This window comes from Caretta caretta, chromosome 2 (assembly GCF_965140235.1).
Source record: "Caretta caretta isolate rCarCar2 chromosome 2, rCarCar1.hap1, whole genome shotgun sequence".
Lineage (NCBI taxonomy): Eukaryota > Metazoa > Chordata > Testudines > Cheloniidae > Caretta > Caretta caretta.
In genome coordinates, this window is record NC_134207.1 from 254,421,343 (window position 1) to 254,447,025 (window position 25,683).

The 25,683-nt window shown below is 42.4% G+C and overlaps 2 protein-coding genes across 7 annotated transcripts in view; one reads left to right on the top strand and one right to left on the bottom strand.

Annotated features, from left to right (window-relative positions):
• Nucleotides 1-186: 186 nt before the first annotated feature.
• XRCC2 (X-ray repair cross complementing 2) lies at nt 187-25,383 on the top strand. The gene is made up of 3 exons (XM_048837573.2): nt 187-375; nt 7,524-7,605; nt 23,460-25,383. The coding sequence occupies exons 1-3, from the start codon at nt 244-246 to the stop codon at nt 24,173-24,175; spliced, it is 930 nt and encodes a 309-aa protein (XP_048693530.2). The 5' UTR covers nt 187-243; the 3' UTR covers nt 24,176-25,383.
• Nucleotides 2,235-25,683, bottom strand: part of LOC125631227 (uncharacterized) — a 110,404-nt gene continuing 86,955 nt past the window's right edge. For 2 of the 6 annotated variants that reach the window (XR_012667295.1, XR_012667294.1), the window contains 3 exons: nt 8,867-9,043; nt 8,507-8,586; nt 3,378-5,117 (listed from right to left, as the gene is read on the bottom strand). The gene's annotated coding sequence lies outside the window, so the exon portion shown is untranslated. Of the gene's footprint in view, nt 2,576-3,377; nt 5,118-6,179; nt 7,304-8,506; nt 8,587-8,866; nt 9,044-25,683 lie in introns of those variants that run through there. The other 4 variants (XR_012667298.1, XR_012667299.1, XR_012667296.1 and 1 more) reach the window with 3 other exon arrangements.

Genomic DNA, 25,683 nt, shown 5'->3' on the forward strand with positions numbered 1-25,683 from the left:
GAAGATAATTTAAATAGAGCGAGGACCATTCAAGGTGGGTAATTAACCCCTCCCCATAACAACCTGAACCCCACGCTGGAGCTCCCGCGTGCTGAGCTGCCCAGGGAACCGACCCAATCGCGTCAGGCGCAACCGCAAGAGAACAAACTACTGCGACACCGCGCATGCGCAGCATCAGCTCCCCCCCTCCGCCCCCGCAGGGTGGGTCGTGCCCGTCTAGGGTGGCGAAGTGCGCCCGCGGGGATGTGGTACACTGCGCATGTGCGACGAGTAGGCGGTTGGGCGGGAGGCGCCGCTGCTGCTGCTGGGCCCGGTCCCCACCCCTTCCTCAGCGCTATGAGTGACGGGTTCCGGAAGGCGGAGTCGGGCACTCAGGTGAGGCAGCGACCCCTTCCCCTGCCTGGGAGCGCCGCGCCCCGGGCCTGGCCTCCCCTGCACCGCCCCCACGCGGGGCTCGGAGAAGCGCAGCACGGGCGTGGCCTGTGGGCCGGGCCGGGCCGGCCTGTCGCGGGTGGTGTCGCGCCGCCCCTCGCAGCACCATGGCCGGCCGGCCGGCAGGGGTTCCCCTGGGGCGGGGAGGACACGGACACGTTGGAAGCCTAGGGTGTGGGTGCTGCCGGCTGGGGGCGGGGGACCGAGGAGCTCCCGGCCGCCGTGTCTGCCCGCTGGCACGTCCGTTTCTCCTCGCTGCCGACGGCATCCTGGCCCGGAGGCGGCGGGGCTGCGACCCAAGGGCTGGCGACCCGCCGGAAAGATGCGCCCGTGGCCGCTCCAGCCGCGCCGCCAAGCGTTGAAGTATGAGCTTAATTCCCGTGGAGGCCAATGGGACTTAAGTATGTGCCTAGAATTAGGCAAATGTTTAAACACTTTGCTGAATACGGTGAACTGCTGAATCAGGGCCCGTATTTCCCCCGCCCCCCCGCCGTGTGCACTGATACCAACCATGCATGGGACTTGTCTACACTTGTAGAACTTCAGTAGTCCATCTCCCCAAAACGTGGTAGGTTGACAGAAGAATTCTTCTGTCAACCTCGCGCTGGCTACATGGGGGGGGCTAGGTTGTCTTAACTGCATCGCTCAAGGGGTTGGATTTTTCACACCTTTGGGTGACATAGTTAAACAGACCTATTTTTATAGTGTAGACAGGGCCTCACAATAAACCTGGAGAGACTGTTGTTCACCTTAATGGTCATGAAGGTAGAGATGAATTGTAGCCACTTAAGCACTTTTTTAAAAACTTGGAAGATTTTAAAATTGCCCTGTAAAGTTTTGCTCATAGCAACAAGGGTTATGTTTCTTTAATTCTTTATCCAGTTTTTCTCTGCCCTCCCACCACCCACCCTCTTTCTCTGACCTTGTGACCCTAAGGATGCTCTGGAAATCTTTAAATCTTGCAGCAACACTTCCTTGTAAAATGTTGTGTAGCTTGTAAGTAAAAAAATTCTGTGCCAAACAAATAATTCTTCAAAAATCTCATAAAATGAGTTTTGTAAAAATGGAGTGACAATGGAAGCTATAAGAGGTGAAGGTTGTCAAAGAGAGTCAGTGAATTTTTATTAAGCAAATAGCTTGTGAAAGGTAAAAATGTCTCACTCATTTTTTTTGACCAGTTGGTCTCTTAACACTTTTAATCACTATCTGATGGTGCCCTGTATAGCATATATTACTTAGAAATGTTGCATATTATTGAATGGCACCCAAAAATGTGCTGAGTACTTCCCAGAAGACATAAGAAAAACTCTTTGAATTCCATTGAAGTACCATTAACTTTCAATGGGACTGAGGCTCCTAAGTAATTTTGACATTTTTGAAAAATTTTCCCACTGTCCCTTCCTCAGCAAACTTACAGTTTAAGGCCCCTGTCCTGAAGCTTATGCCACATGGACAGATGTCTTTTGTCCACAGGGACTCCTATTTTCTACACACCAATAATCACATAAAAAGATCCACTGTGATAGAATGTAAAGTGCAGTTATTCAGAAATGTATTGAAAACGCACCTAGGGTACTCTCTTACTAAGGTAGATACACACAGAAAAGTACTGGAAGGTAATCATTTTGTGGAAAAAAGGTAAAAGTTATGTAAAGGAAGAAGTAAGCACCCATAATTAAATTATGGCATGCCAATCTCAATAGTGACCAGATGTTGCTGTATCTTTTCCAGTTTTTTCTGTTCAGTTACTTTCTTTAGCAGTGCTGTGTTAACTGGTTATTTAAGCCATTCACAACAGAAGGTAGAAGCAAGTGATTTCTGTTATTGCAGTCTGACCCTTTGATCGCTACAGATATTTTACCCTATACAGAAGAACTGTTAAAAATGTTAAAAACTGCCTATGCCAGACTAGGTAGTCCCAGCTCTTGTGAAAAGTTCAGTAGATCTTTAACAACCACAGATGGTAAGGTCTCCTCTCTTGTGTCTTATCTGAACATAGTTTTGCTTCAGCATCATTAAGTGTAATGTGGACAGACCTTTCACAGAGTTTGTTGCAAAGTTGTTTGTTGGTCCTGCCAGGAAATCCCACGGTGCACAGCATGATACAAACAAAGCAAGTGTCTGTGGAGATTCTGCTTCAAAACTAGGGAGGAAACATAAGTTTCAAAGAAACACAGGTACATTGTCATCAATGAATTGTGAATAATCTGTTCAATGCTCAGGATAAGCACCTATAGGTATTTTCAATCAAATGTGTAAGCATTCAGTTCATATAACCACAGGTTCATATTTAAGCTATAATGATCAGATATTTTCTGAGGACTAATGACTGGATGAAAGGAGCTGGAGCAATCAAGAACTACTAAATAATCCCCAGGAAATGCCCTATGCAGAAAGTATTTGCTATTCTAAAATGAAAATTGGGGAGGGAAAGAGTATGGATTAAAAAAAAAAAAGAATGATGCACATTTAGCTGGTACTGAAATGGCACTTTTTTTGAATTAATGCTGTATCAAGTAGTCAGACTGCTTATATTACCTTGGCATTCAGCAGCTAACTCTAAATGTGAACAACTATATGTACACGTTTGCAGATCATTGTAAAACCGTAGGAACCTGCAAAGCTGAAGGCAGGTTTCCAGCACACTTCGTATTCTCTTGAGATTCCAAGGAGCCATTAGTTCTAAGACACACTTATTTTTATAGTTTTCATAATGTACGGAAACTTAAAAAAAAAAAACAATTACATGATTTCAACACAAGTCAATACAAACTAGCAAATGCATATTAAGGTAATCTTTGATGCAGTGATATGGCAGGTAAATTTTAAGTGAAAAGAAAAGGAGTACTTGTGGCACCTTAGAGACTAACCAATTTATTTGAGCATAAGCTTTCATGAGCTACAGCTCACTTCATCGGATGTAGCTCACGAAAGCTTATGCTCAGATAAATTGGTTAGTCTCTAAGGTGCCACAAGTACTCCTTTTCTTTTTGCGAATACAGACTAACACGGCTGTTACTCTGAAATTTTAAGTGGTGCCTATGTTCAGCCATCATAGCAGGGTACCTTATATTTGTAGAGCCGTACAAAGGACTTAGCCTCACATCTTCCATTTCTTTTAAGCTGTGTGGCTAAATCCTGCACTGGTCTGAAAATCTCAGTTATAGATTGTAAACTGAATTTTCTTGTCCATGCAAAACCGCTGAGCTAGTTGAATATAATTTTGTCTTAATTTGTATCAGGAGAGTTGTTGAACCATCCATGCTACTAAGTTTTCCAATAAAGTGTGTTCTATTTAAAAAGTAGGGAATAATTTCAGTTTGAACACTACCAAATGTCATAGACCTTCATTTTTTAAAAAGAAAGAAAAACTTGAACACTATACCAGCTAAACATTAAGATTGGGTTATACCCTTTTAAGCAGGGGTGGCCAACATGTGGCTCCGGAGCCGCGTGTGGCTCTTCAGAGGTTAATATGCAGCTCCTTGCATAGGCGCTGACTCTGCGGCGGGAGCTACAGATACTAACTTTCCAGTGTGCCAGGGGGTAATCACTGCTCAACCCCCTGCTCTGCCCCAGGTCCTGTCTACCCCTTCTCCCAAGGCCCGTGCCCCTTCCCCCGTGCCTGCCATGCCTTCCTCCCCCACAGATCCTCCTGCGCATGCGAAACAGCTGATTGCAGCAGGCGAGAAGTTCTGACTGGCGGGGCTGCCAGTGGGTGGGAGGCACTTGGGGGCGAGAGCTGATGGGGGGGCTGCTGACGTATTACTGTGGCTCTTTGGCAATGTACATTGATAGATTCTGGCTCCTTCTCAGGCTCAGGTCGCCCACCCCTACTTTAAAGCAAGAACATCTCAAAACATACTTAAGTCTTCCCCTATTCATGTTGAGAGGCATTCTAGTACAAGGAATTTCAGAATAGTGGATGAGCAGTGCTGTGATAAATAAATGCAGTATTGCCAACCTCAGAAGATCAAAAATCATAAGTCAGACTCCAAAAAAATTTTTTTTGTAAAAGATTATATTGTGGTAAGTTTTGATCTGTCTTGTTTTGTTTTGTTTTTTAACTCCCCTTGCCCACCCACAGTGCGTGTGAGAGATTTTATTTCTCACTCTTCCAAAATTCTTGGGTAAGGTGATTTTGACCTCCACAGCAGGAGTTCTCACACCCACATCTCCAGTAATTAATTCTGCACCCCACTGTCCAAATCTATCTTGTCCTGTCTGTCCCTGCATCAGTTCTTCCCCCACATCAGTTCAACTCATCCCTCGACAACCCATCAGTTCAGCCCCCACAGCCTCACCTCTGCTCCTCCTAGACTCTTCACCCTGGGGTGAAGAGGAGCTGTAACAGAATCTTCTTCTGCCCCTTCCCAGGCTGGGTGTGAGGGGGAGGAGCATAGGAGCTTTCCCCTTTGCTCAAAAGAGCGGAGGTATAGGGAGCAGAGCTGCTGGGCTCCTTCAGTCTCTTGCGCTCCCCCATGAGAATGACTTCAGATTGCTGACGGGAGGGAGAGAGAGAGCGCTCTGGCTATAGCAGCTCTGATTGATTACTTTGCCCGAGGAGGCAGGCAAGTGAGGCACGCAGCAAATCAGAGGAGGTTCCCCCAGGCAGGGTTCAAATTTGCAGAAAGGGTGGAGCTTCTCACATCATCTCAAGACAGGCTCCAGGCCCAGCCAAAATCCTGTCATTCACCAAAAAAAAAAAGAAAAAATCATGAGAGTTAGCAACACTGTAATGTAATGCAATAATTAATTATATCATGGTGGTTCTGAGGATGCTGTGGGAGCCCTAAACACACTTTGTGTTCTGGATTTAAATGAGTCTTAAACTTTTAATAATGTTTTAATAAACACTAATACAGAAACGCATCTATTTGCTGCTCCCGCTTTATGCCTTTTTTTAGGTTGAAGGAGGGTAACACAATTGGAACTTTGCCTTCGAAAACCATACTTAGCTAAAATCTAATAATTTATCATCTCAGAGGCAAGGCTGTTTATTCAAAAGTCTTAAATATATTCATAATGTCTCAGCTGGACAGCCTGTGTCTCCTGATGGCTGAGGACTTCTTAAGCATCAAAGTAAAGCATCCCATGATCTTGCAAGACTTGGATCTCTAAAACAGATATTCATATAATATTACTGTTCCCAGTCACACTGTTATGTAAAATTTGCAGTAAACTTTATTTGACTTGCAGAACGAAGTAGACTGAGTGTTTTGTCTAGTAAGTAGCAGCAAAAGAATGTAAGGAGAAAGAGGCTAGATAGCAGGATAACAATCTAACCTTTTCAATGACTAATGGTATCTTCTGGATGTATATAAAATGTATGACATTTGTAAATATGAACCATTTGCTATGAAAATGTCTCACAGCTATGTAAAATGTGTTAAAACACTCTTTAGAGTTCTTGCCTATCCTGATATTCTGGTAAATTTCACTTGGCTGCCATCATATTAACCACAGTGGAGCAGTAAAAGTCATGGTTCAGAGAAAGCAGGTAAGCAAAGACAGAAGGGGACTCCAGACTCACAAAGGGGAAAGATGCAGTGCAGGATGATGAGAATGGAGAGAATATAAACATAGGAGGGAGAGACTCCATAAGCGCGAGGGAACAGCAACAGCACAGGAAATGAGCAAGTTATATTCAGTCTCTTTCCTGATCCTGATTATACAGAATACTATAATATTTTTTCAGTGTAACAAGTTGCAGTGTCGCTAAACTGTAACTATGGATATAACATGTATTATACAAATATTTCATGCAGTGAACAAATGCATGAATCATGGAGCCAGTATAATGTCTGTTAAAGTGATTTTATTCTACTTTTAATGAGCATCTCACAAGACTCTTATCAACACACCTGAACAGAACAGTTACAAAGGCAAACACATTGACATTTTATTAATGGAAGGGAATGGTACAATGTCCATGGAAGTGTCTTACTTGGACTCACATCATAACCTCTTGAAGCAATTTAAGCATCACTTAGAGTTTTTATACTACCATTAAACAAAAACACAGACAATTGGTTTTTAAATAATTTAAATTGACAATAGCAAGGAGATTCAGAGGAAAAGTTGTCCATCAAATATAGTGTGGAGGAGGAGGAAATGTGTGCTGGGAAGTTATGTTTAGAGTTATGTGCTGAGTGCCCTAAGGATGTGGCTAGGAGAGAGATTTGATGCACTTGTACAGAATTTATTTTATTCTAAAAATCATTAATTTAGAGCTTATGGATGGTCATGAAGACTGAAGTGCTCTGTCTTCAGGATGTATACTCTGGCAGCAGTACAAGCTTTTTTGCCAATGTGCTTTAATCCATGTATGGAAGGACATTTCTAACAGTGGGTAAAGTGTTTATTTCTTGAATTGTTGGTCTCTTTGTTGAGACAACAAATGGCACTATAGCTGGCAATGTGGACACCTGTCCATTTAAGAACTGGCCCAAGAACACCCACTTGCCTTACAAAGGCTGTTGAACAGCCATCGTGTAATGACTTTTGATCACTACCAGCCTGTGTTTGAACAAGTGATGGTGAGGTGATAGGATCTGTAGCCCATCAGAGTCCCACATCTAATGTAAGTTGAAATATGTAAGACGCTTTTACTTACATATGAGCTGAGGGACTGGATGACTCAGGAGACTGAATACAGCCTTTCCCCTCCAGATCACTAGTTTGAAGTCACTGTCTGATGGCTGTTACAAAGGGACCATCTTTCCTTTCATCCTATAAAATGGCAACATTTCCATATTTCAAAGACATCCATTCTTGCAGCAGTTTTTATCTGCCAGTAGCTCATTCTTGTGGTTTTGTAAATACAGGTTCTTACATGGCACTTATCGCCATGGAATCCTGGTGCTCGTTGCTAGGAGAGATAGAAAGTCAACGTCTGTTACTGTACTGTCCAATCTCTGAGCTTGCCACGTGTATGCAGAAAGGCATTTTAAAATCAAATTATTCTGCTTGACAGAGCTATCATTGAAAACACACTAAATTCTATGGTTCTGTTGTATCTTATAAACTTAATTCCCATGACCCATTATTTTTAGTTAACACAATGTCTTTTTATCTTTTTTTTTTTAAAGCTACTTGCACGACTTGAGGGCAGATGTTCTCTGAAAAATCTTGAACCTTGTCTGTTTGCAGATGAAGGATTTCCCATTCATGGTAAAAAAAAAAAAATTGTGTGTGTGTGTGTGTGTGATCTTACAAAACTGTACAGTATCAAAGTAAGTTTATGTCTGTCAGGTTACCTCAAGCATGCAAATAGATATAAAATCCTGAATTCAGGGAGAGACTAAATGTTGACATAAGATACTTAGACTTCTGTAAGGCATTTAACTTATTACTGGTACTGTAAAACATTTTGATTATGAGACTGGAATGGTACATCAACATGACACACGTTTAATGGATTGAAAACTAGCTAACTGGTAGGTCTGAAAATATAATTGTAAAAGGGGAATCATCTTTGACTGGGTGTGCTACTAGTGGGTCTTGCGCTATTTAGTATTTTTATCAGTGACCTGAAGGAAAATATAAAATTATAGATGACACAAAGAATGGGGGAATTGCTAATAATGAAGAGGACAGGTCACTAATACAGAGCAATCTGGATTGCTTAGTAAACTGGGTGCAAGTGTAACCCACACACCTGGGTGTAGTGTTCTGTCCCATCTAGTGGTACCAAGACCACTTAAAGAGAGAGAGTTAAATGAGTCTGCTCTACAGCCTTAGCTAATAGCCAGTTGGCTTTTTGCTCATGCAGTAGAGGCTCATGCACTAAGCTCCAGAGGTCCCTGGTTCAATCCTGCCCACTGACGACCAGGGTCTCTCGGCGTTACACAAGCAAATAACATACTTTTTGATATGGCCAAATGTAAAGTCATCCATGTAGGATCAAAGGCCATGCTAACCTTGGAAGCAGTGGCTCTGAAAAAGACTTGGAGGTAACAATGGAAAGCAACTGATCATGAGTTCCAAGGGCAATATTGTGGCCAAAGGGCTAATGCAATCCTTGGGTGCAGGAACAAGGGAATCTCTAGTAGGAATAGGGAAGTTATATTACCTCTATATTTGGCACTGGTGCAACTTCTGCTGAACTGTTGTGTCTGTCCTGATGTCCAATTCAGGAACGATGTTGGTAAACTGGAGAGCCACAAGAACAGTTGAAGGATTGAAAGATATGCCTTATAGTGAAAGACTCAATGAGCTCAATTTATTTAGTTTTACAAAAAAAGATTAAGGGGTGACTTGATCACAGTCTGTAAGTATGGGATACAGAAATATGATAATACAAGGCTGTTTGATCTAGCAGACAAAAATATAACAAGATCAAATGGCCAGAAATTGTAGCTAGACAAACTGAGTCTCAAAATAAGGCACAAACTTTTAACAGTGAGGGTAATTAACCAGTGGAACTGCTTACCTAGGGCTATGGTGCAATCTCTTATTGCTGGCGATTTTTAAATCCTGATTGGAAATTCTTCTAAAAGATATGCTGTAGTTCAAACAGGAATTAATTCAGGGTCTTATGGCCAGAGTTGTATAGGAGTTCAGACTAGATGATCACAGTGGTCCCTTCTGACCTTAGAATCTATGAAACCTATGAAAATAAACACCATACATGTCGATTTGGGGACCACTATCTGGAAAGCAATAAATATGTTAAACTAAAAAGACCTTGCTGTTATGTTTGCTTGAGGGAATTTAATGTCAAATTAGAGGGGCAGTAGTGCCTCTCTATATGACCCTGGTGCAACTGCATCTGACTCATTGTGTACACTTCTGATTCCTCCAAATTACTATAAGTATAGGAAGAATTAGAACAAATAACAGAATGGCAATAAAAAGAATCATGATGACTGAGAAAAAGAAAGTGTGTACAGTATAAAAAGAGATTAAGTGTGGAGAATTTGTGTATTTATAGCATTTAGACTACGTGTCTAAAAATATGTGATCCATGCCCCAAGGTACTTTCAAATTCAATGGAACAAAGGTGGTGGCTAGTTGGGAGAACAAGGCAACATCAGTAAGACCATATGAAGGGTAGAGCACAACATGATTAAAAAAGATTTTTGTTGTTTTTAAAGATGAAAAAATAAGTGGATGATTTAGAAGACTAATTTCTTTTAGGCTTTGCGGAAGAACTGGGAGATCAACAGGAGGAATTTGAATGAGGAAGAGGGTAATGGCCTTGAGTATCAGCTCAGGAAGACTGTTCCATGATAGTGGGTAGCATGAAAGAAAGCATAAACCCAGTATGCTCTTACAGCAGTTGTTGCAGCCATATTGCATGTTTATTTTAAGGATATCAGAAATGGAGTGGCTGGATCATAATTGGGGAAATACGGCAGCTTAAAATTGAATGAAAGAATTCATGGAAAGCTTTTGAACCAACTGTATTTCAAAAGGTCCTTCTTTGAGGTGGCTTGACGGTAGGGAGGGCACAGATTTTCTCTATGTATGCGTGGCTCCCCCTCACCTACATCAGTATTCAGTGTATGAATTCATAACCTAAATTAAAATTTATCCAATGGTTTTTGCAATTCCTGTTTGTACTTTATCAGTGTATGGACTTGTACTGTATCAGTGTATGTAATATCCATCTTCTCAACATTTATTTTTGTTGAAAGATGAAACAAATATTAAACTGAGTCCAAGAATTTAATTTTGCAGTTATCATTTCCAGTGTGAAAGCATTAAACAGATTCACTGTAACAGCTGCTTTTTTGGGTGCCTGTTCCAGCTTCCTGCACCAGCAAACTCTCATACAGGTGATACCATTTGGTTCAGAGAAGTTTGGACACTTTCACAATAAGGCTAATTCACATTAGTGAAGTTTCTCTGCTCAGGACTGCTTTCTTACTCCATAATAGTAATAAAACCCAACTAGTGAAATTGATAAGTACTCTAAATAATGCTCTGTAGGGTTTGCAGAAAGGATAACTTATTTCCTTTTAAAACAAACACAAAAAAACCCAATGACTTTTCAGTCTCTTCTTTACTTCTTGAGTGCAAAGTCCCAAATGGAGATTTAGCTGGGACTATTTCTTGATCCCCCTCTCTTGATGCCCTTTTCTTTTCTCTGGATGCGAACCAAAATAATACCAATCTTAAATTTGTAGGTAGGGCCAAATATGACCTTCACAGAAGTGGAGTTGCACAGGATGTAAACTAGTACAGATTTTGACCTCTATTAATTAATTTTGTTATGCAAACCCTTAATATTACAAGTTCATTTAAAAGAGTCCTGCAAGTCATTTTTACTTACCTGAGCCCATATACTTGTTGTTTTGATCTTTTTTTCTAGCTATGCTGGTTTAAACCCCTGATGAAAATCTAATTTTATATTAGTCCTCTCACTTTAATTAGTTTCATTTTTGTAAGTTGTCTTGGCCATGTTACCATGCCTTATAAGTGAATTATTTCATAAGCATCTTCGCAGAAAAATTTATTTATTTTTAGCATTTTATTAAATTAGCTATGCTTTTTCCTGTTTTCATTGTATATGAAACAGAACAATATGTACTGTCATGTTTAAATAAATTATACATGATTCCATTATAGGCAACCAAATATTCATAATGTATAGTCAGAGCATTGTAAAATAGAAGCAACGAACATTTGGAGCTGTAATGATATTCCAGCCACTGTTCCTAATCATGAGGGAATTGTGCCTTTAAGGATACATCAGCACATTACATAATATTTTACTGTATTCCTAAGTAGTAGAAATGGCATGAGCTTTAAAAATAATCTTCCACTACTGCCAATCAAGTTTCTCCTTACCACCTTTGAATATCAAACTTAGGTGTGGGTGTAAATGTACAGCTCCGATTTTCAGCTCTAATATGACACCCAAAATTAATTTGAAGTAAACATTTCCTCCCCCTACCCTCACTTGCAAAAAGTAAAGAATAGTGACATCCTCTGCCCAATTTCCTAAATGACTAACCTATCATTGTCACAAAGCATCTGATAGTGTGAAAGCTGTAACAGCCTAAGCCTGCAACAGTTAAGGCTACAATTGAGTCACGAGTATTTTTAGTAAAAGTCATGGACAAGTCACGGGCAAGAAACAAAAAGTCACAGCCCCTGACCTGTCCATGGCTTGTACTATAAATATCCCTAACTAAATCTTAGGTGCTGGGTTGCGGGGCGGGAGTGCTCCAACGGACGCTGACGCTGCTCTGGGGGGGACAGCCCGGGGCCCTGTCACTGCTGCTCCGGGCAGGGGACAGTCTAGGGCCCCGTCGCTGATGCTCCGGGCAGGGGGCAGCCCGGAGCGTCACTGCTCTGGGGCAGCCCCTGGGACAAACTGCTGGCCCCAGGCCGTCTGAGCAGTGGCCGATGCAGCTGGCCCTGGGGTCAGCGGCACTGGCCAATGCAGAAGTCATGGAGATCCTGGAAAGTCATGGAATCCGTGACCTCCGTGAAAGACTTGTAGCCTTACCTATAGTATAATACACATCACCACCACTAGCGCTAAGTGTGATAATAGCCTGACTAGAATTGTCTAAACTGGGCTGCAGTGCAATGGAATAGTTCTACCAGCATTTGCTAATTAGTAAAACTTAAGACATCATTTCTACCGTGTGCTTTCTGAGATAGGATGGCTAGAACTAAGCACAGTATTTTATGTGAGGACATCCCATCTATTTATATAATAGCATTTGAGGGTATGTCTACACAGCAACGTAAGCCCGGGCTCGAGCCTGGGCTCAAGCCTAACTCCCTTTGCATGCACACACCAATTGTGCTACCCTAGGGCTTGGACCTAGGGTCCCAGGACCCTGCAGGTCCCGGAAGTCCTCTGGATGTATCCCAGAGCAGCAGAGAGGAGTGCTGCAGGCAGCCAGTGCAGTGGCCGAAAGCACCATTACTGTCTTCCTGTTCCAGCTCCTCCTTGCTGCTGTGCGGAGCTTGCCTAGAACAGGGAGCAAAGCTGACAGGCAGGAGGTAGCTCCTGGCCACCGGGATGTTGGGAGTCATCCCTCCCACAGCTCTGCTGCTCCCCTTCCTTGCAGGGCAGCCTCTTGGTCCCACCCCGGTCTCTGGTCCTTGCTCCCGGGCCCCCTGCCCTCCCTAGATCTGTGTGTGCAGAGGCACCCGGGCAGCATGAACTGTGAGGGCGGTGAGTGAGAACCAGCCCAAAAACTTCCCCATAGCCTTCCGGGAATCCCTTATCCCTGTCTTCCAGGGTGCAGTGGAGGCAGGAATGAGGCTGAGGGAAGGGGGGGGGTTTCCTCTGAAACCCACATTTTATGTCAAACTTCAAAACAAATGGACAAAAATAAATATAAAGACAACCAAACAAAAACACCTTCATTGAACATCCCATTTTAAAAATTAAGACTTGAATAGTTTGACAAGCCTGGAGACTGATGTCCTAATAATCCTCAGAACCTGTGCACATGGGCATTTTCCTGCCACTGTGACTCAGCCTAGAGGTGGAGAGCCCAATTCTCAGGTGAGTCGGTAGCTTGCTATAAAGCCTTCTCAAACTGCAGCCATTCTACTGAGACACCCACCAAAGCAGCTAATTATGCAGTTTATGGACTCATGCTCCGTATGGGCACCTGAGTCCCATCAATAGCACCATTACAGTTAGGAAGCAGGATGGTCAGTAGAGTTTTCACATAGTACAACACGTTTGTAGGGCTGAAGTGTCGACACTGGGTGGGGGGCCGATAGAAACTCTGATATAGGGTTACTTTGATTCAGCTCTGTGCACTGCAGTGTGGATGCCAGAGTTCTAGGTTCAAGCAGGGGCCCAAAAATCCTTAGCCTAGGTTTAAAACGCAGTGTAGATGCTCACGCCCAGAGTTCCCTGACATGAGTCAGCTGACTCGAGTCTCACTAACTGTAGGCTTGCAGTGCTGTGTAGACATAACTGTAGTGGCTTCAGTGTGGCTTCATCCTGTATAGGTTTGCTTTTTCTAGGTCTATTGCAGTTTGAACAAACATTTTTGTTGACCTGTTCACAGTGACACCCAGATCTTTTTCTGTATGATTACAGCTAATTAGAACCAATTTGTACTTGTGAATAGTCCAGGGTATTCTTTATAGTATGCATCAACTTGAATTCAACAATACTGAATTTCATCTGACACCAGGCTGCTCATTCACCTAGCTCTGATAGGGCCTTAATCTCTAGTCTTGATTAATCTAATAAATTTATTGATTATGTAAAGAGTTGTCACTTTGGATGGGCTAGCACCAGCAGGAGAGTGAATTTGTGTGGGGGGGGTGGAGGGTGAGAAAACCTGGATTTGTGCTGGAAATGGCCCACCTGTTGATCACTTTAGATAAGCTATTACCAGCAGGACAGTGGGGTGGGAGGAGGTATTGTTTCATATTCTCTGTGTGTATATAAAGTCTGCTGCAGTTTCCACGGTAAACATCTGATGAAGTGAGCTGTAGCTCACGAAAGCTCATGCTCAAATAAATTGGTTAGTCTCTAAGGTGCCACAAGTACTCCTTTTCTTTTTGCGAATACAGACTAACACGGCTGTTCCTCTGAAACCTAATAAATTTTGTGTCATCTGGAAACTTTGCCATGCCATCAGCACATTTTTTCATGTTGCTGTTCATGTATTTTGCGACTATTAGTAAATATTAGGCATCCCCAGTCGTAATATGGAAACCTTCTGTTAACCTCCTTCCATATTAAACTGGCCATTTATTCCTGATCTGTATCTTAGTCTATGACAGTACAGTACTTCTTATCCCATAGTTATTTCCCCTCTTTTACGGCACTTTGAGATCTACTGACAAAAATATAACAGGTGGTATTAGGGAGTATTAATATTTATTACTTTGTTTCCTTAACAGCCTCTTGTGAGAGACTTTGTCAAAGATTTTTTGTAAGTTCAGTTGTCAGCCGGTTCTCCTTCCTCTGTTGTGTCATGGTTTGCCTGCTCTGATCCGCAAGGGTGAACTTCCTCCTCTTATCTTACCGTAGCAGCTCAGTCACTAACTTCGTGAAAATCTAAATTTAAAAATTTTGCTATAAAGGGCTCTCATTACATAGTGGTTCTTATTGCGGGCAGCCTCTTTGATAATCACAAAGGCCCAGAAGTTCCCTGCTCCTTCAAGGTTTTTTTTACAGTCCAAAGTGTACTTCTTTTGAGAGAATGGATGTTAACTTCAAAGTCCAATTCAGACATAAGTCATACCTAACTGTATCCAACAAACTTCAGAGGGAGTTTAAATAAGGTGTCTTGTCCTTAGATTAAAATGAATAAACCCTCAGAGAAACTTTTAGAATAGATTTTCATGTAACTTACCATTTTTACGTAATTAAACTTTTTGGAAGCATTTATCAGATCACAATGGTCCCCAATGTTGGTGAGAACTCTTCCCCCAGAGCAGGGCTTTACAGAAGGTAACTTTATATGAAAACACACATAAAAACCCAGAGGAAAACATCTTTTAAACTGACAAAACCAAATATTTACTTCATAGAATAACTTGTAATTTTCTTAAACTCACCATTGAGAACAGTGAAACAATGCTATCCCCTACCTCAACTAAACCATTGTGTAGCATTATTGTATGCTTTTTGAACAAGCTATATTTCACTTCAGAGATGGATGAAACAACTCTTAATGTTTAATTGATAAATCCAGTAACAGAGCGACATTCAAAATTGCCATTGAAGGCAATGGAAGTCTTGTGCAGAAGCCAATGGCAGGACCGAACATATATTTTGGAAAGCACTTTTCAGGAGAAGACAAATTTGTTCTAAAATATTTCAAAGGCTTAGAGAAGGAGCTGGAGGAAATGACACCACCCAGCATATTTGAAAGGACTTCTTTGTGCCGGGTTCATATTGTAACAGCGTTCTGAGATAGTTATCATGTCTTCAGCACAGTATATATGACACAACAGAATAACAGATGCCTGAAAGTAGCAGTGTTAAATATTGCAAACTTTGAATAGGAGGGGAAAGTAAGGAATTATTTAATATACTGAATAGTTCTTGCCCTTAGTCTAGCAAGGGGTATTCAGCGCAAACAAATAAACCCTGACTGCTGCCCAGGCCCCTCCGTATAATTTTGGAAACATCAAAAATTGAGGAAAATAGAACTCCAGTTTGAAAAGAGTCTGCTGAATTTCACATATTATGTATTATGGAGAGAGAGTTTCCATGTACGGCTGAAGTGGATAGAACTGTCACATCATGTGTAAATTACCTCTAACACTTCCGGTATGTGAAGCAAGAGTCTCAATTCACTGCTTCTTCCCTTGTCCCAACTTCTCCATTATAGTCTGTATACTTGTGAACAATAATAGCCTATAAAAGTTGAGTAATGACTTGAAAAACCCTATTAACTCAGACAGGCACGAACATATTGGAACAAAGCTGCAATTAATTCTCTGCTCTTGCCTTCCTCTGGAAAGCTCTTACCCCATTTACACTTGCCTAGGTCATGGAAATGCAAAGCTTACTGCAGTTACAGTTGTGCAATTCTAATTCTGCCAGAGTAGAGCAGTTAAATGTCCACCTTACTGCACATGCTTTTACCATAATGTGTGAAGCCCTACATGGAATTAGCATACACCATAAAGAGAGAATAGTAGCTTTCTAAAATGAAAAAGAGAGCAATTAATAAATAAGTTAACTTTTATCTTCCTCTGATGTAAGACTGAATTTTTAGGTGTCCTGTATGTGTATCTGACAAAAGAAACACCTCCCTAGCAATGGGTTATACTTACTAGTTTGTCTTTTTAACACTTCCTTGCATTTGGTAGTGTGTTTTTAATTATTTCAATTGTGGATGAAGCAGAATTTTCCAAGTAGGTTGCATCTGCCCGCAAAAAGAAAAATCCCCACCTCAGATGGCAGAAGAGTAGCTTCCTAGCTCCCATGCAGTCTGCAATTCCATCTTCCCAAAAGATGCAGTTTCATATTGCAAGCACTGTCTGAGAAAATATGTAATAAATCATAGAAATGTAGGACTGGAAGGGACCTTGTTAACTTATCTAGTCCAGTCCCCTGCACTGAGGCATGGTAATCAGCTGACATTCCCGTTGTCAGTCACAGGTACACGTCGCTAGCTAGTGAAGGGGAACAAGCACATTCCATACCTGAAACACTACAAGCCTGTCGATGCTACAAAAATAGACACGTCTAAACATGACAGTGACATCTAACATATTTTTTCTTCACTGTGTTATCTCCATTTTTATTTTTTCTTTGTATAGTTATCAGAAATAGCAGTACAATCTTAGTCTTTTATGTAGCAGCCTCCTCTTCAAGCCCTATCCACCTGTAATGACAGAAGTGCTGCCAGTCAGTGTCGTCCAGTTGCCAGTCTTTCATCAATAGCAATTTCTTTAACACTAAGTCCTTGTCTATGTGGAGGGAGGGTTACTTTGCACTCAGTTTGCACACCAACTAGTACGCCATACTAATAGCATGCACTCAGGATAGCTGTGCCTTTTTTCAGTTTGCATCATTACGTATACATGGCTGGGGTTTGGTGCATACTAAGCATGTGGCATTCTAGGATGGTATCCCATGGTCCTTTGCTTCGTTGCTGACCTATGTGCATTCTGGGATTTTTCTCACTGCACATTGTGTGATGAATAAAGGAAGCCAGTGGAATATTAGGACCTGGGGAGAAATTCAAAGTATCCCATGATTCTGCTGTCTCCACCCCATGCTTCCTCTCTGTCTGGGCCAGCTAGCATCATTTTAAATTGAAGTCTGTTGGTCAGCATGCACCAGCAATGCATCTTGCAGGTTTGGTGGCAACCCCAAATATGCAGAGGCTGTTTGGGCTTTTTTTGAGCTGTTGGAGCTGGGAGGCTTTCGCTTTGGACTTCACCGACTGCACCACTGAGCAGATGATGTGGCGGCAGTAGCAGCTCCTCCAGTAGCAACAGCAGTGTTAGCAGAAGATGGAGGATGAGGAAGATGACAACAATCAACTGCAAGAAATCAGCTCTTTCTGGAGCAGCTTCACATGGTGCAGCATCGTTTCTAGACTTGGGAATCCAGTGTTGATTGGTGAGAAAGGATCATTCTGCAGACCTGGGGTGACCAGCAGTGGCAAAAGACTTTCAGAATGGGAAAGGTAACCTTCTTTCAGATCTGTGCTGAACTAGCGCTGGAGCTGCAGTGGCAGTGTACCAACAGTCTCCCTGTCATGCAGGTGTGTGGTGCCATGCATAAGGTCAGGTACTGTTGCACCAGGTTATAAAGCTTGGTAATGCTCAGGAGATTATTGATGGCTTCGCACGATGGGGAATGGGTCACTCAATGATTGCCTGTTCTGTTCGTTCGTTGCGAAGCACCTGGCATTGGCCACTGTTGGAATACAGGATACCATTGGTCTGATCCAGCATGGCCATTCTTATGTTCTTATGCATACATGGGGTTCCCAAACTATATTGTGCCAGTTGATGGGACCCATATTCGTAATGTTTGCCCACACACACCAGGGCTCTGAGTTTACAAACAGAAAGGAGTATTTCTCCATGGTGCTCCAAGGCCTAATTGACCACCATGGCAGGTTCATATCAGAAATGTGGAATGGTCTGGAAGGGTCCACAATGCTTGAATCTTTTAGAACTCAGCTCCGTTGACCTTAATGAATAAAGGAGACGTTGCCCCCAAGATCACAGAGGAAAATAATGGAGTGGAGGTTGGTTTGGTTATCCTGGGAGACCCAGCTTATCCTCTGCTTCCCTGGCTAGTGAAGCTGTTCACAGACCACTTGGACAAAAGGAATGAACTGCTTAACTATAGCCTCAGAAGTTGCAGAATGACAGAGTAGTGTGCATTTGGCTGTCTATAAGGAAGGTGGTGCTGTTTGTGGAATAAGTTGGAAGCCTCAGAAAAAACCTTGCCTAAAATTATAGCTGCATGTAGTATTTTGCACAGAATTTGTGAGAGTAAGGGAGAAAGGCTTAACGATGGGTGGGAGGCTGAGGTGTGGAGACTTGTTTAGCAGTTTGAGCATCCAGCAAGGCGTCAACTAGAAAATGGAAACAGCCTGGGCAATACTGTCAGGGATACCTATTGCTCTTCCTTTGAGTCTCAAGCCTGAATTTGTGCAGATGTAATCTAGCTGTTACCCTGGGGAGTGGGGAGGAATGGTTTATTAGCACTGCAGTGTCTTTTATGGGTGGTAGAAGTGGAACATCATGCCACTCCTTATTTTGTCTTACATCTGTATCTTTATACTTATGCAAAATGTACGGTTTTTCTGTGTACCATTCATTGCAGACTCTTTCTGAATACCCTTTTTTAATTAAACTAAAGTTCAGTATGTTACAACCAGAAATAAACCTTTAATTAGAACAACAATGAAACACAGCTTTAAAATGAGGCAGTGCATTGGAGGGCAGCACACAATAACATGTGGGAGCAGAGAGGCTCCAATTCATAGGTGAGTAAACATCCTGCCTCTGCCTCTTCTTGTTCTACTCTCTTCTGATGTCGAGTGTCAGGGCTCAAAGGTTTGGGGCTGTTAGATGGCTCGAAAGAGCTGGGCTCCCAGGTGTAATTGTTCTTGCTGCCATGAGCTTGGGATAGGGAAATAAATGGCATCTGGGAGCATGGCAGTGGGGGTACAGCAGGGAATTTATGATGGTGTTCCCAGTACCTGGTATTGTCCAATGGCTGCAAAACATGGCTGGGTCCTGGTTGAGGGCGCTAGATTGTTTGTGTGTCCACTAGCAGCACGCACTGCAGCAGAGCATTCTGCTTCTGTATTACCCTCCAGGAGTTGCCTTGGAGGCCACGGCACACCTGGTGGCTGAGCTTTGTGACTTTGTCCTCACCCAGAACCATTTCAGATGTGGGGACAACTTATACCTTCAAGTCAGCGGCACTGCTAAGGGTACCCACATGGCCCCACAGTATGCCAGCATTTTTATGGCTGACTTAGAACAACTCTTCCTCAGCTCTCGTTCCCTAGCGTCCCTACTCTACTTGCACTACATTGATGACATCTTCATCATATGGACCCACGGGAAGGAGGCCCTTGAAGAATTCCACCTGAATTTCAACAATTTCCACCTCACCATCAACCTCAGCCTGGACCAGTCCACACAAGAGAGCTACTTCCTGGACACTACAATGCAAATAAGTGATGGTCACATAAACACCACCCTATACTGGAAACCTACTGACCGCTATACTTGCCTACATGCCTTCAGCTTCCATCCAGGACACATCCCACAATCCATTGTCTACGGCCAAGCCCTAGGATACAACCGAATTTGCTCTAATCCCTCAGACAAACACCTACAAGATCTTTATCAAGCATTCTTAAAACTACAATACCCACCTGAGGGAGTGAGGAAACAGATTGACAGAGCGGGATGGGTACCCAGAAGTCACTTACTACAGTACAGGCCCAGCAAGGAAAATAACAGAACACCACTGGCCATTACGTACAGCCCCCAGCTAAAACCTCTCCAGCACATCATCAATGATCGACAATCTATCCTGAAAAACAATCCCTCACTCTCACAGACCTTGGGAGGCAGGCCAGTCCTCGCTTACAGACAGCCCCCAAACCTGAGGCAAATACTCACCAGCAACTACACACCACACCACAGAAACAGTAACCCAGGAACCAATCCCTGTAACAAACCCCGTTGCCCACTCTGTCCCCATATCTACTCCAGCGACACCATCAGAGGACCCATCCACATCAGCCACACCATCAGGGACTCATTCACCTGCACATCTACTCATGTGATATATGCCATCATGTGCCAGCAGTGCCCCTCTGCCATGTTCATTGGCCAAACCGAACAGTCTCTATGTAAAAGCATAAATGGACACAAGTCAGACATCAAGAATGGTAACATTTAAAAGCCAGTAGGAGAACACTTCAATCTCCCTGGACATTCTGTAACAGATTTAAAAGTAGCCATACTTCAACAAAAACACTTCAAAAACAGACTTCAAAGAGAAATTGCAGAACTAAAATTCATTTGCAAATTTTTTTGGGCTTGAATAGGGACTGGGAGTGATTGGCTCACTACAAAAGCAACTTCCCCTCTCTTGGTATTGACACCACCTCATCAATTATTGGAAGTGGACCACATCCACCCTGATTGAATTGGCCCTGTCAGCACTGGTTCTCCACTTGAAAGGTAACTCCCTTTTCTTCATGTGTCAGTATAATAATGCCTGCATCTGTAATTTTCACTCCATGCATCTGAAGAAGTGGGTTTTTTACCCACGAAAACTTATGCCCAAATAAATCTGTTAGTCTTTAAGGTGCCACCGGACTCCTCATTGTCTTTCTCTACAGTGTCTTTTGCCATAGCAAAACTGTCTCTAGCCACTTCACAGCTTTCTCTGGATAGCTCCCTGTCTTCTTCTCTCTCTGACCTCAAATGAAACTTAGAGCTTGCCATTGGTTTTAAGTTTTTGCGGAAAGTCTGCAGTGAGATCTGCCAGCATCTATTTCTCATTTCCCCTCCCTAAGATTCTTCCCAGTCTTGGGCGGACTTCAGAGATGGTAAGTGGTGTGTGCATGGGGGCTAGTTTGGAATTTTTGTGTGTGCAGTGTATACTGTTTGGGTTTGTAGTTGTGTCCTGAAGGCTGTGGGGGATTGGGAATTATGGCTGTGTTTGCAGTTGGGCTGTGTTTGTAGTTGGGCTGTGCTTTGGAGGTGCTTATGCAGTGTTGGAGGAGTAAGCAGGGGACATCTGAAGGCAAACGGGATAGTAATCCCCTCTGCATTCCCATTAGGCTGTCCTGACTCTGGATGATGATACACTGAGGCATGTATAAAGAATGGCATTATTCAAAGGGGCAAAGGGCAGACCATCAAGACAGAAGCTGATTGCTTGGCTGGTCCACTTGCCATTTTGGAAAAGGGACAGTATGGCTGGGTGAGGGAGGAGCTGGAGACTCAGAAAGGCTCGCAGCTCACATGTTACAAAGATGGCTGCAGTGTGGGGCACCTGGAACAGAAGTATGTCCAGCAGTATGATAGGGAAATAAATGGCATCTGGGAGCACTGCAATGAGGGTACAGCAGGGAAATTATCAACGTGTTCCCAGTACCCTGTATTGTCCAGTAGCTGCACTGGACTTATGTGCTGAGGGTCCCTCCATAGGATCGGCCTCCTCTGAGTCCCAGGCTGGGTTTTTGACTGGGAATCAGGCTCATTTTCTACACAGCTGCTCTCATGGTCTGGAGTCTCAAAGAAATCCTGGCTTCTGTGGATAGCTCTTCACTGCGCTCCTCATGTCCCTCATCCAATGACTCTTGCTGCTTATCCTTGGGGGAGAAGGGATCTGCAGCTTCCTTGGGTTCAGTAGTGGTGTAATCACATAATATCTTGTCCAATTCCTTAAAAAATAGACAGGTTATATTTCCATGGCTGGACTGCTTCTTGGCATCCTGGTTTTAAAGTAAGTTTCCTTGAGCTGTTTTATCTTTATCTGGAACTGCTCAGTGTCCCAGTTGTGACCTGTGGACACCTGACTAGCAGTGTCCACAAACATATCTTTATTGTGGAGGCTGGCCTCAAGAGCTTATTGCGCCAGTTCTGCTCCCCAGATGGCAGGGAGATCTAGGGTCTCAGCACAGCTCAAAGCAGATGCTTGAGGCAGGTTGTAAAGCCTGTGAGAGTAATATTGCTGCAATGCCGATAATACTGGAATCCAGGAGCAAATGGGCTGATCCTGGCATTGTGCCAGTGTTTAAACTGGTCAACTTCACCCCATAGCAGTGGAGAGCACACAGGTGAAGAGACAGGTCAGTAATGGGCGCTGCAGAGCAGTGTGGGATAGCAGTTGGAGGACTGCCAAAGTAGCGTGCAGCATCATTGCATCCACATGAACAATAGATCACACTAATTTGCATCAAACTTAATACACTTTGAAAGAGGACTCCAGAGTTTGTGATAAATGCAGAGTTAGTGCACTCTAAGGAATTGTGTCATGTATGAAGGCATTTTCGGACCAGACCAACTTGAGTTAGTGTAGACTAAACTCCTTTGTATAGACAAGCCTTAATTAACAGCAGGTGAAACTTAATTGTGTGTTTGGGGTTAGGAGGGGGAATAAAAAAAGGAAATTACTTGTTCATGTGCAGTCATCAGTAGCATATAGTTGTTAAACTATTAGCCACAAAATGGATTTTTCATGTGAAATGTGATTTTAGTTTCTATTTTATCAAATATTGCATTAACCATTGTAGTAATCATTGCAGTACATACTGATACAGCAGCATGAAGAATTGTATTTTGCAGGGTTTAATTAGACATCAAAATTAGGCTAAATAATGCAAATATACTGTTGGGGATTTGGTGAAAAGTCAAAACTTGGTGGTTCTTTTTAATTTCTTTTAGGAGATCTCTTTATTTTATGTTTTTGTACTGAATACCATTGACATGCATCATCAGTTGAATCTGTGATGTATGTTCCTTGCTTCTTTCAAGGGCCTGACTGGGATAGGAATGGGAGAAGGGAGTGTTCTACATTTGTTCTACTTGTCAAAACAACAAGAAGCCACGGAGCTCCTCAGGCCAAAAGGAAGAATTGGCTTCTTTTCAGGAGTTCTGATAAGGGTGTAGCAATCTGGTTTAACTAACTAGTACAGTGGTTCTCAAACTTTTTTACTGGTGACCCCTTTCACAAAGCAAGCCTCTGAATGCGGACTCCCCCTCCTTATAAATTAAAAACACGGTTTTATATATTTAACACCATTATAAATGCTGGAGGCAAAGCAGGGTTTGGAATGGAGGTTAACAGCTCATGATCCCCATGTAATAGTCTCATGATCCCCCAGTTTGAGAACCCTTGAACTAGTAGATGTAGATCAAGGGGGCTCAAAATACTCTTCTGGCCTGATTTTTCAGAAGCAATGAGCGCTTGCAGCTGTCAGTGTGCTCCCAGTTAAGTAAATGAATTGTGCGTGCTCTGTGACTCTGAAAAATCAGATCAGTAAACCTTGAAAATGGAGCAGGTATTGCTTACAAACTATCTCATGTGCTTGGTTTTTTTAAATTTTGTTTTCTTTTTTAATTCTCAGGAGATGTCGTTGAATTCCATGGTCCAGAAGGAACAGGAAAAACAGAAATGCTTTATCACCTGGTAGCCCGCTGTGTCCTTCCAAAATCGGGAGGAGGACTGGAAGTAGAAGTCATGTTCATTGATACAGACTACCATTTTGACATGCTTCGCCTAGTTACCATTCTTGAACACAGATTGTCCCAAAGCACAGAAGAAATGATCAAACAGTGCCTTGGAAGGCTTTTCCTTGTTAACTGCAATAGCAGCACTCAGTTGCTTCTCACTCTTTACTCTCTAGAAAACAAGTTTTGCGCTCACCCTTCTCTCTGCATTGTGATTTTAGATAGTATATCAGCTTTTTATTGGATAGATAGAAGCAATGGAGGTGAGAGCTTTAACATTCAGGAGATTAATCTGAAGAGATGTGCTGAATTTCTTGAGAAGCTAGTAAGAGAGCATCATTTGGCCCTGTTTGCAACAACACAAACGATTATGCAGAAATCTTCAAACTCCACAGAAAGCTCCATTCCTTTAAAACTTCACTGTGAAGCTGATGTAGAGTATAGGCCTTATCTATGTAAATCATGGCAACAAATGGTAACCCACAGAATATTTTTCTCTAAGCAATGTAATTTTAGCAGTAGCAAAGCGTTTTCAATTGTTTCTTGTCACACCAAAAAAACTCATGTCATAAAATGTTCATTCAGTGTTGCAGAATGTGGAGTTCAATTTTAACTTCAGTCTGTCTCTAAAACTAGTAAATCTTCATATCACAGTCTAATTAGCTTTACTTTAAGTATTTTTTTAAAAAATTCTTCTAACCTATTTTATTATCTCAGATTATTAATGAATTTTGTCACCCACCTTTAAACGTCTTAAACTCAGTAAAGGGCAGAGGAGTTTAAAGCTTTGAATTTCTGCAGAAGGTCAGCTTAAAATAGAAGAGAATGTTGAAACTTCTTGTATGTGGTTGATGCATAAAGAGATTAAATCAAGAAGACTAGAAGTATAGGGCATCTTTAACTCCTAATATACTTATGTAATGTAACATAGAGGGTATACAACCGAATGCACTGACCTCAGCTCTGTGTCGTAACCGTCTTCCAGTGACTTATGCTAGTGATTGTGTTTAGGCAAATGTTAGCTCTTTTTAAATATTGGTCTTAATTCATTGCCATTAGCATACATCCTTAATTCATTCCCATTAGCATTCCCACTGGGCATACATCCTGTGTTAGCAGGCACAGTTGCACCTAAGGGGTGGGATTAATCTCCTCCAGGGAAGGGTATGTAGTGTTGGTCATGGTGGTCCTAGCCAGTACTTCCCATTTGTGTCACATGCTTGGGGGAATAGGGATTCTGGCTGTCACTGTTCTGCCAGCAGTCTTCAAGCATCTGCAGCCCTCCCAAAGTTGAGGGACACAGGGCCATAGCTGACTGATCCTAGGAGGTAGCCTGAGGCCCCTGTAAGTTAGTGACAGATCTAGCAAGTAGTTAACATTTGAAAGGAAAAGGGCTAGAAACATAATTTTTTTAAATACAATTTCTAGCTCTCCTCCTCCCCCAAATCTGGGATGCCGTGTCACAATCAACGTGGTTTGTGTTACTAGTTTTAGATCCTTATTTATTATTATGCCAGCCACTCTTTGGAAAATCAGTCTAGCCACAGAAATGCTCACCCAATTGTGTAAATACCTAACTTAGGGATCTCTTAGTTTCAGATGATCATCAGTCCACTACCCTATGTCTCCCTTTAGGTGTATCGGCTCTACAAAGCCATGGGATTGCATGGACCATCATAATGCTAAAATGTATTCTCAAAAAGCTCCTCTACAATTTATTTTCTTTTGATCTAGGTTTTATATCATATCCTCCGGTATTTGAGCATTCTTTGTACCATGCTATCTCCTGCACACTGTATTTTAATAAAGAGAGACACACAAGTGTAAATCATATGATTTGAAAAAGGCAGAGGAGAAGACTCCTGGCTAAACAGCAAATGTTTCTTGGTGCGCTTTATGTTCAGAGCAGTGTGCATCAGTTAGTTTAGCAATCATACAATAAGTTCCTTATTGCATAATCTTTTAGAGGTATTTTTAAATGTTACTACCCTTTTACAACTGTTTCACCTCTGTGAAATGAATTTTCATCCAAGTATAGTTCCTAGTACTAAGGTATTGCAATTACTAGTCTCAGAAGCTCAGAATTCTCAATAGAGACCGACGCATTTTCACTCCTAAAGA

What these genes read in the sequence shown, in the direction of transcription:
- XRCC2 (XM_048837573.2), top strand. Translation starts at nt 244, where the DNA reads ATGTGGTACACTGCGCATGTGCGACGAGTAGGCGGTTGGGCGGGAGGC. An exon ending in AGGCGGAGTCGGGCACTCAG is followed by an intron (nt 376 to 7,523) that starts GTGAGGCAGCGA and finishes TTTTTTTTAAAG; the next exon opens with CTACTTGCACGACTTGAGGG. An exon ending in TGAAGGATTTCCCATTCATG is followed by an intron (nt 7,606 to 23,459) that starts GTAAAAAAAAAA and finishes TTTAATTCTCAG; the next exon opens with GAGATGTCGTTGAATTCCAT.